This window comes from Triticum urartu, chromosome 1 (genome assembly GCF_003073215.2).
Source record: "Triticum urartu cultivar G1812 chromosome 1, Tu2.1, whole genome shotgun sequence".
Lineage (NCBI taxonomy): Eukaryota > Viridiplantae > Streptophyta > Magnoliopsida > Poales > Poaceae > Triticum > Triticum urartu.
The window spans coordinates 517,229,058-517,240,748 of NC_053022.1; the positions used below are offsets into that span (position 1 = coordinate 517,229,058).

General features: G+C 49.3%; 1 protein-coding gene across 1 annotated transcript; it reads left to right on the plus strand.

Annotated features, from left to right (window-relative positions):
- The first annotated feature begins 10,273 nt into the window (after positions 1-10,273).
- Positions 10,274-11,247, plus strand: LOC125537222 (dof zinc finger protein 5-like). Its single transcript, XM_048700531.1, has one exon. The coding sequence runs from the start codon at positions 10,360-10,362 to the stop codon at positions 11,011-11,013; it is 654 nt and encodes a 217-aa protein (XP_048556488.1). The 5' UTR covers positions 10,274-10,359; the 3' UTR covers positions 11,014-11,247.
- Positions 11,248-11,691: the final 444 nt, after the last annotated feature.

Below are 11,691 nucleotides of genomic sequence, written 5' to 3' on the forward strand. Positions count from 1 at the left end.
GCCGAGCTTTATAGATGGTCACATTACCATCCGCGTCTGTCTTCTTCTTAAAGATCCATTTATTTTCTATGGCTCGCCGATCATCGGGAAAGTCAGTCAAAGTCCATACTTCATTTTCATACATGGATCCTATCTCGGATTTCATGGCTTCCAGCCATTTGTCGGAATCCGGGCCCGCCGTCGCTTCTTCATAGTTCGAAGGTTCACCATTGTCTAACAACATGATTTCTAAGACAGGGTTGCCGTACCACTCTGGTGCGGAACGTGTCCTCGTGGACCTACGAAGTTCAGTAGCAACTTGATCTGAAGTTTCATGATCATCATCATTAACTTCCTCTCTAGTCGGTGCAGGCACCTCAGGAACATTTTCTTGAGCTGCGCCACTTACCGGTTCAAGAGGTAATACTTCATCAAGTTCTACTTTCCTCCCACTTATTTCTTTCGAGAGAAACTCTTTCTCTAGAAAGGACCCATTCTTGGCAACAAAGATCTTGCCTTCGGATCTGAGGTAGAAGGTATACCCAATAGTTTCTTTAGGGTATCCTATGAAGATGCATTTTCCCGATTTGGGTTCGAGCTTTTTAGGTTGAATTTTCTTGACATAAGCATCGCATCCCCAAACTTTTAGAAATGATAGCTTAGGTTTATTCCCAAACCATAATTCATACGGTGTCGTCTCAACGGATTTCGACGGAGCCCTATTTAAAGTGAATGCGGCAGTCTCTAAAGCATAGCCCCAAAATGACAGTGGTAGATCAGTAAGAGACATCATAGATCACACCATATCCAATAGAGTGCGATTACGACGTTCGGACACACCATTACGCTGAGGTGTTCCAAGCGGCGTGAGTTGTGAAACTATTCCACATTTTCTTAAGTGTGTGCCAAATTCATGACTCAAGTATTCTCCCCCACGATCTGATCGCAAGAACTTGATTTTCTTGTCACGTTGATTCTCAACCTCACTCTGAAATTCCTTGAACTTTTCAAAGGTCTCAGACTTGTGTTTCATTAAGTAGACATACCCATATCTACTCAAGTCATCAGTGAGGGTGAGAACATAATGATAGCCACCGCGAGCCTCAACACTCATTGGACCGCACACATCAGTATGTATGATTTCCAATAAGTTGGTTGCTCGCTCCATTGTTCCTGAGAACGGAGTCTTGGTCATTTTACCCATGAGGCATGGTTCGCACGTGTCAAATGATTTGTAATCAAGAGACTCCAAAAGTCCATCTGCATGGAGCTTCTTCATGCGTTTGACACCTATGTGACCAAGGCGGCAGTGCCACAAGTATGTGGGACTATCATTATCAACCTTACATCTTTTGGTATTCACACTATGAATATGTGTAACATTACGCTCGGGATTCATTAAGAATAAACCATTCACCAACGGAGCATGACTATAAAACATATCTCTCATATAAATAGAACAACCATTATTCTCAGATTTAAATGAGTAGCCATCTCGAACTAAACGAGATCCTGATACAATGTTCATGCTCAAAGCTGGCACTAAATAACAATTATTGAGGTTTAAAACTAATCCCGTAGGTAAATGTAGAGGAAGCGTGCCGACGGCGATCACATCGACCTTGGAACCATTCCCGACGCGCATCGTCACCTCGTCCTTCGCCAGTCTCCGCTTATTCCGCAGCTCCAGCTTTGAGTTACAAATGTGAGCAACCTCACCGGTATCAAATACCCAGGAGCTACTATGAGTACTGGTAAGGTACACATCAATTACATGTATATCACATATACCTTTAGTGTTGCCGGCCTTCTTGTTCGCTAAGTATTTGGGCCAGTTCCGCTTCCAGTGACCACTTCCCTTGCAATAAAAACACTCAGTCTCGGGCTTGGGTCCATTCTTTGGTTTCTTCCCGGCAGCTTGCTTACCGGGCGCGGCAACTCCCTTGCCGTACTTCTTGAAGTTCTTCTTACCCTTGCCTTTCTTGAACTTAGTGGTTTTATTCACCATCAACACTTGATGTTCCTTTTTGATTTCCACCTCTACTGATTTCAACATTGAATATACCTCAGGAATGGTCTTTTCCATCCCCTGCATATTGAAGTTCATCACAAAGCTCTTGTAGCTCGGTGGAAGCGACTGAAGGATTCTGTCAATGACCGCGTCATCCGGGAGATTAACTCCCAGCTGAGTCAAGCGGTTATGCAACCCAGACATTTTGAGTATGTGCTCACTGACAGAACTATTTTCCTCCATCTTATAGCTGAAGAACTTGTCGGAGACTTCATATCTCTCGACCCGGGCATGAGCTTGGAAAACCATTTTCAGCTCTTCGAACATCTCATATGCTCCGTGTCTCTCAAAACGTTTTTGGAGCCCCGGTTCTAAGCTGTAAAGCATGCCACACTGAACGAGGGAGTAATCATCAGCACGTGACTGCCAAGCATTCATAACGTCTTGGTTCTCTGGGATGGGTGCGTCACCTAGCGGTGCTTCTAGGACATAATCTTTCTTGGCAGCTATGAGGATGATCCTCAGGTTCCGGACCTAGTCCGTATAGTTTCTGCCATCATCTTTCAGCTTGGTTTTCTCTAGGAATGCGTTGAAGTTGAGGACAACGTGGGCCATTTGATCTACAAGACATATTGTAAAGATTTTAGACTAAGTTCATGATAATTAAGTTCATCTAATCAAATTACTCAATGAACTCCCACTTAGATAGACATCCCTCCAGTCATCTAAGTGAAACATGATCCAAGTTAACTAGGCCGTGTTCGATCATCACGTGAGACGGACTAGTCAACATCGGTGAACATCTTCATGTTGGTCGTATCTTCTATACGACTCATGCTCGACCTTTCGGTCTTCCATGTTCCGAGGCCATGTCTGTACATGCTAGGCTCGTCAAGTCAAACTAAGTGTATTGCGTGTGTAAATCTGGCTTACACCCGTTGTATTCGAACGTTAGAATCTATCACACCCGATCATCACGTGGTGCTTCGAAACAACGAACCTTCGCAACGATGCATAGTTAGGGGGAACACTTTCTTGAAATTATTATGAGGGATCATCTTATTTAAGCTACCGTCGTTCTAAGCAAATAAGATGTAAAACATGATAAACATCACATGCAATCAAATAGTGACATGATATGGCCAATATCATTTGCTCCTTTTGATCTCCATCTTCGGGGCTTCATGATCATCGTTGTCACCGGCATGACACCATGATCTCCATCATCATGATCTCCATCATCGTGTCTTCTTGAAGTTGTCTCGTCATCTCTTACTTCTACTACTATGGCTAACGCTTTAGCAATAAAGTAAAGTAATTACATGACGTTTATGTTGACACGCAGGTCATAAATAAATAAAGACAACTCCTATGGCTCCTGCCGGTTGTCATACTCATCGACATGCAAGTCGTGATTCCTATTACAAGAACATGATCAATCTCATACATCACATATATCATTCATCACATCCTTTTGGCCATATCACATCACACGGCACATGCTGCAAAAACAAGTTAGACGTCCTCTAATTGTTGTTGCAAGTTTTTACGTGACTGCTATAGGTTTCTAGAAAGAACGTTTCTTACCTACGCCAAAACCACAACGTGATATGCCAATTTCTATTTACCCTTCATAAGGACCCTTTTCATCGAATCCGATCCGACTAAAGTGGGAGAGACAGACACCCGCCAGCCACCTTATGCAACTAGTGCATCTCGATCGGTGGAACCAGTCTCACGTAAGCGTACGTGTAAGGTCGGTCCGGGCCGCTTCATCTCACGATGCCGCCGAATCAAGATAAGACTAGTAACGGCAAGCAAATTGACAATATCCACGCCCACAACTGCTTTGTGTTCTACTCGTGCATAGAAACTACACATAGACCTAGCTCAGGATGCCACTGTTGGGGAACGTAGCAGAATTTTAAAATTTTCTACGCATCACCAAGATCAATCTATGGAGTCATCTAGCAACAAGGGAGAGAGGAGTTCATCTACATACCCTTGTAGATCGCGCGTAGAAGCATTCAAGAGAACGGGGTTGATGGAGTCGTACTCGTCTTGATCCAAATCACCGATGACCTAGCGCCGAACGGACGGCACCTCCGCGTTCAACACACATACGATTGGGAAGACGTCTCCTCCAACTTGATCCAGCAAGGAGGAAGGAGAGGTTGATGAAGATCCAGCAGCACGACGACGTGGTGGTGGAAGCAACGGTGATCTCGGCAGGGCTTCGCCAAGCACAGGGAGAGGGAGGAGTGTCACGGGAGGGAGAGGGAGAGGCCAGGGGCTAGGGTGCGGCTGCCCTCCCTCCCCCACTATTTATAGGACCCCTGGGGGGGCGCCGGCCCTAGGAGATGCCATCTCCAAGGGGGGCGGCGGAGTGCCCCCCAAGCCAAGTGGGGCGCCCCCACCCCTAGGGTTTCCAACCCTAGGCGCAGGGGAGGCCCATGGGGGGGGGGGCGCACCAGACCACTAGGGGCTGGTTCCCCTCCCACTTCAGCCCATGGGGCCCTCCGGGATAGGTGGCCCCACCCGGTGGACCCCCGGGACCCTTCCAGTGGTCCCGGTACAATACCGAGTACCCCCGAAACTTTCCCGATGGCCGAAACTTGACTTCCTATATATAAATCTTCACCTCCGGACCATTTCGGAACTCCTCCTGACATCCGGGATCTCATCCGGGACTCCGAAAAACTTTCGGATTACCGTATACTAATATCTCAACAACCCTAGCATCACCGAACCTTAAGTGTGTAGACCCTACGGGTTCGGGAGACACGCAGACATGACCGAGATGACTCTCTGGTCAATAACCAACAGCGGGATCTGGATACCCATGTTGGCTCCCACATGCTCCTCGATGATCTCATCGGATGAACCACGATGTCGAGGATTCAATCATTCCGTATACAATTCCCTTTGTCAATCGGTACGTTACTTGCCCGAGACTCGATCGTCCATATCCCAATACCTCGTTCAATCTCGTTACCGGCAAGTCACTTTACTCGTACCATAATGCATGATCCCGCGATCAACCACTTGGTCACATTGAGCTCATTATGATGATGCATTACCGAGTGGGCCCAGAGACACCTCTCCGTCATACGGAGTGACAAATCCCAGTCTCGATTCGTGCCAACCCAACAGACACTTTCGGAGATACCTGTAGTGTACCTTTAGTCACCCAGTTACGTTGTGACGTTTGGCACACGCAAAGCACTCCTACGGTATCCGGGAGTTGCACAATCTCATGGTCTAAGGAAATGATACTTGACATTCGGAAAAGCTATAGCAAACGAACTACACGATCTTTGAGCTATGCTTAGGATTGGGTCTTGTCCATCACATCATTCTCCTAATGATGTGATCCCGTTATCAATGACATCCAATGTCCATAGTCAGGAAACCATGACTATCTTTTGATCAACGAGCTAGTCAACTAGAGGCTCACTAGGGACGTGTTGTGGTCTATGTATTCACACATGTATTACGATTTCCGGATAAACAATTATAGCATGAACAATAGACAATTATCATGAACAAAGAAATATAATAATAACCATTTTATTATTGCCTCTAGGGCATATTTCCAACAGAATCGACTTCGTTTCACCGGACGACTGAAATGCAGAATCTGTGGCAGGCTTCTTGGCTTGCAGCAAATCACTCGGATCTGCATTTTTCTGATATTCTTGCAGTTCTACTACTCCCATTTGTGCATCGGCAATTTTTGAGCCCTTTTGGAAGCACTCTTCTGCCTTCTGCCGATTACTAGTGACAGTGATTACTCCTTTAGGACCAGGCATCTTCAATTTGAGATACACATAACATGGTCGAGCCATAAAACGTGCATAAGCGGGCCTACCCAGAATAGCATAGTAAGCACTCTTGAAATCCACTAACTCAAATGTCAACTTTTCTTTGCGGTAATTCTTGGAATCACCGAAAACCACATCAAAGGCGATCTGGCCGAGTGACTGAGCCTTCTTGCCAGGTATAACGCCGTGGAAACTCATGTTGCTTTCACTAAGCTTGGACATCGGAATGCCCATTCCCTTCAAAGTTTCAGCATAAAGGATATTCAGGCCACTGCCACCATCCATCAACACTTTAGTCAGTCGAGTGCTTTCAACTACTGGGTCGACCACCAGTGCTTGCCTCCCAGGGGTGGCTATATGTGCTGGATGGTCAGACTGGTCGAATGTGATGGCAGTCTGGGACCACTTCAGATAACTGGGTGTTGTAGGAGCAACCATGTTTACTTCTCTGTTAATAACTTTCAACTGAATTTTGCTTTCAACATCAGCAAAAATCATCAGCGTGGAATTGACATTGGGAAAACCATCATCATCTTCTTCCCCATCCTCACCTCCGTCCGACTCCTTTCCCTTCTCCTTGGGTTGTTTCTCTCGGAACTGCTGGATCAGGAAACGACAATGTCGAGTGGTGTGTTTAGGGTAAATGATGTTCCCCTCTTCATCTTTTTTGGTATGAATATGGCACGGTAAATCCAAAACATCATTCCCATCTTTATCCTTAACTCTTTTGGGAGTCCGGGGCCCTTTGGGCTTTATTTTGAACTTTCCTTGGGCAACAACCAAAGCTTCACCAGGAGCATCTGGTTCGGCCTTTCGCTTCTGTTTCCGACTGGAATTCCCTCCTCCGGTTTCTTGGGCGACTGTTTTGTGCTTGCCACTCCGGAGTCGGTCTTCCTCTTTGCCGTTAGCGTATTTGGTGGCAATCTCCATCATCCGAGTCAGAGTCATATCTCCTGTCCGACCGAATTTCAGATTCAACTCTCGATACTTAACGCCTTCCTTGAAGGCACAAATTGCTTGGTGATCTGACACATTCTCCACTCTATGGTGTAACGTGATCCATCTCTGGATATAGTCTCTCAAGATTTCATTCGGTTTTTGAACACAACATCGCAATTCTGTCAACCCTGCAGGCCTTTTGCAAAGTACCTTCAAAGGTTCTAACAAACACTCAAGCAAGTTCCTCCCAACTATATATGCTGCCAGGAGCCAACTGATTCAACCACGCTCTGGCTGAGCCCTCCAACATCAAGGGAAGGTGCTTCATAGCCACATCATCATTGCCGCCACCAATCTGTACAACCACTCGGTAGTCCTCAAGCCAAGTGTCTGGCTTGGACTCACCGGTGAACTTGCTGACTCCAGTCGCCAACCTGAAGTTGGGAGGAATCACTGCTGCTCTGATGGCTCTGCTGAAACACTCGGGTCCTGAAACGTGCACCCTGCTTCCAGTCGGATGATCTCTATCGTGGCCTTATCTGTGAGCCCTGTTCCTATCAACCAGACCTTGAACGAGGATAGATCTTGCATCAAAGCCTGACTCTCTAGGGTCGACCGGAATTCTTCGTTCGCCGCTGTGGGAGCGCCTGTCATCATCTTGCCGCCGAGGCACGTATGACCCACTCCTCGGAGGAGGCGTGGGCACTCGACGACGGTCATCGTGGTCGAGTCGATGATCATACTGCTCACGGTTCCTGTACTGATTTTACCGGTGCCCACGTCCCTCACGCCGCGGAGGCGATCTTGGGTTGTGAGCAGATTGGACAGTATATGCCACCATAGATCTGCTATGAATTCTATTCCGCGACTGAGATACTGCTGTATTCTGCTCTCCTACTGCCCGGAGTAAAGTCCGGATCTGCATCAAACCTCGGCCAGCTTCTGACTGGGAAGGTTGAATTGACTCTGCTATTCGAGCTGCAGTTGTGAGATTCTGGATCGGAGTTCGGTATACCTGAGTCGGGGGCGGAAAAAGTTGTCGTCGACTGGACTCAGGAATCCGCTGCCGAGCACGCTCGTCGAGTGCGCGCTGGAGGTTCTCCAGTCGAGTGCGCTCAGCCAAGTTGGCCAGGCGCGCCTCCTCCAAGGCCTGGGCCTCGAAGGTCTCTCCAACGATAGGAGTGTGAAGTGCATCCATATTACGGCGGCGAAGATCTTCCCTCTGCTGCGAAGAGAGGGGTTCGGGGTGGTACTCCTCATGGACATGTGATGGATCGCCGACGCCATCACCACCGTCTTCACGGGAGAAGCCAGGAGGACTGCGTGGTCCATTGACCATCAAGACTTCCGCCGTGGGGTCGCTGCTGTCAAACTCGGATGCAGTCTCGACGGAGCCAGTCGACAGATCAAACATGCCGTAGAGAGTTTCATCGGGCTCGATCGCCGCAATTTGTGGGGTGGCCGATTGGCGGGCCACCACATGCCTCGCCCATCGCTGAAGCCGCGACCGACCGGATCGCCGGCGCCGGCGAACAACGGGAAGCGAGGATGCCGTAGGAGCCGACTGATACTGAGTTGACGACTGTCGAAGAAGGACGCCGTGGACGCATGCGCGGAAGTGCGTCGCCCCACGGACGGGGAGCGCCTCGACGTCGAGTGGAGCCTCGTGGAGCCAAGCGAAGTCGTCGGCGATGAAGACGAGCGCGCCGAGACAGATCTCGTGGCATTCAGCCAATCCTCCGCCGGAAACCATGATGATGGGAATCGGAAGAATCGCAACTTCTCCAACAAACTTCTAAGACACCTGCCCTATGGTGGGCGCCAACTGTCGTGGATCTGAGACTGACAGTAGAATGGGGGGTAGGTATGAGGAGGCAAGATCCTAGCTATGGAGTAGTTGTACACATGAGTTTACGAGTTCAGGCCCTTCGCGGAGGAAGTAACAGCCCTACGTCTTGGTGCCCTGAGGCGGTCGACTGGATTGTATGTGTGTGTGAGTTTACAAAAGATGCGAACCCTTGTCCCAGAGGAGGGGGGTGGCTTATATAGAGTGCGCCAGGACCCCCAGCTTCCCTCCGTTACACAGGATTCAATGTACATTAAGAGTGGAACGTTACTGGTAACGCTAGCAATTAAGTGGTATAAAGGAAAATTAAGTCTATAAGTAAACGCCCGACCGTTGTTTGTGCAGAGTGGCTTTAGATCTTCTGTACGTCGAGTGGCTTCGGTGACGGTCGAGTGACATTGATTCTTCCGAGTGAAATGTCTCTGGTCGAGTGGATGATGGTACCCTTTGAATGCTTCTGGCTTTAGGGTGATGTCCTTGGGAAGGACGTCTAGGTCAGGCCTATGACCCTATCCTAGGTACATAGCTCCATCAGCCGCCGCCAAGAAGAAAGCCATGAAGGAAGCTAAGGCTGTTGCTACCGCCGCGACCCTTGTGTGGCCTACTGGAGGGCATGACTTGTTCATCTCCTACTTGCTCGTTCATGTGCTAGCTTTATATGCTCTGTTCATAAATGTCTCGGTTCTATGCTATATATGTGCACACATGTTCAGGTATCGGCATGAGTTGCATATTGTGAATGCCATGTTTACTCTTTACTCATGGATTAGATTAATAAAAAAAATGCTAATATATCTAGCAAAAATGTCTGAATACAACATCATTACTGCACAGAAAACACTTTTCAACAGAAAGAAATAAAGAAGCCCTAAAGAAAGAAAGAAGGAAGAAAGAAAAATCTAAGTCTAGCTACAAAGTGGCAGAAAAGCCCTAAAGCAAAGCTTTCGCATTGGCAGGGAAAGCTCAAAGCTAGCTAGCGAGGAGTCCATCGCCGGAGCCTTTCCAACCGAGACGATTCGCAAGCATTTCCCTTTGGAAAGGCACTGTTAGCAGTGCCGTGCCACCATACGGGAAAAGACACAAAAGGCGCCCCCTTTCCGCAGCCAAAGCGAGTAAAGCGACGCACCTTGGTTTCGGATAGTCTTTATCGCTTTTCCCCCCGCCACGAAAAAGCCATCAAATGTCCAGTTGATTGTAAAGCAAGGAAGCCATCTTTCGTCGCTTTTACATCCCCTGCCGCAAAAGTGATTAGGGATGATCATCAAGACTCTTAGTGGGTAAGTATCATCGCGCTCGTTGACGACGACGGTGCGTCGAAAATGGGCCGTTTCTTGCTGCTGAAACAAGCTTAATTTGGCCCTGTTTGGAACGCTGGAGTTTTTTGGTCGATTTCAGCGGAAATTTGGCACCGTGATCTTGATCTTTTTGCAAAGTTCACGTAGCCAAATGGGTCCTTGATCGAGCTAGTCGTGGCGGCAATGGAGTGTGGCCGCGGGCAGGCCAGGTGGCGGGACGGGGACGCGAACCGAACGGCATCGCACGTCACCGTATCCCACATGCACTGCACCGCAGTTAGATGTTCCTTTTCCTTCGCCTCGCCCTGTTAAAGGAAAGAGGAAAGGAAATCACGGCGCCCACCCAACACCCACCACAGAGCACGTATCCTATTCGTGCTCCTAGCTAGCAAGCGAGCTATATATACGGCCGATGAGACACACTTCTCCGTGGCATCGGAGAGCGCGGGGCACACACTGACCGACATGGTGTCTCACTCTCACCTCGAGATGGGCGGCGCGGCGGGGATCAAGCTCTTCGGCAAGGTCATCACGCGGCAGCCGACACGCACGGGCGCAGACGGCGGCGGTGGCGGCGTGGTGGTGTCCAAGACGCAGCAGGCGGCGCCCATGTCGTCGTCCTCGTCGTCTTCGGGGCGCGGGAGCGCCGAGCAGCTGGAGGAGGCCGCGAGGGCGCGCGCGGCGGCGGCGGAGGCGCGGCTGCCGTGCCCGCGGTGCCGGAGCGAGGACACCAAGTTCTGCTACTTCAACAACTACAACGTCAACCAGCCGCGGCACTTCTGCCGGGCCTGCCACCGCTACTGGACGGCCGGCGGCGCCATCCGCAACGTGCCCGTCGGCTCCGGCCGCCGCAAGAACCGCCCGGTGCTGCACGGTGCCTCCACGGTCATGAGTGTTGCCGACCACCACTTGGCGGGGCCGGCGTCTCCGGGGATGCCGAATGGGCTTGGCTTCCACCCCGATCATGGATGGTCTCAGGCCGTCCCGCCGACGGCTTACCTCGGCCACGGAGAGATGGAGCAGTGCTGGTGGCTCGTTCATCAGTACCCAGCCCAAGGCCAGGTCAACGGGGACGTCCAACTAAGCCCTTCGTCTCTGCGGATCAACCAATACGCATGAATAAAATCTAAATTTGTTGCCGTATGTTCCAACAATGTAAAAAGTTGCAAATTCAGGCTTCCCAGCTCCTGTCGATTGAAACTTCGGGTTTGCTGTTTCTCAATCGATCGGAATAGTTATAGCTCAATCGATGCTATAGTGGTCAGATTGTACGCAGAGATTCGTTCTCATTTTTGTTTTTATATTGTTGTTATTTCTTCTACTGTTTTTATTGGAGACAATTGAGAAATTCAATTGAGCTCTAGGCGCTCCCTTGAAACTAGGGATGAAAAAAAGAGTGGGAACGGACGAAATTGGGTGCTGTCATATATGTTTTCGTGTTTTTTTTCTGAATACGGAAGCCAATACAGAAATGCCGGAAACAAATACAGAAACGAGTACTACCTAAAATGAAAATGGAGCTAATACAACATGGACACAGGGATGGAAGCGAAGTGTTCACCGAAACTAAAGAGATCCGTTGAAACATAGACAAAAAGACAAGGAAACCAACATAAGTTGTTCAATTGATCCCCACGTCGCCCAATTTTAGACACCCCCCCTCCCCGCCCGCCCGCGTCGCCCCCGCTCGGGCGACTCGGACGGGGTTGCAACCCTAGCCGCCGGGGGCTCCCCGTCCTTCCATCCCTCCCTCCGCCGCCGTCGAAGGACGCCGCCGGCTTATAACGCGGGGGCTAA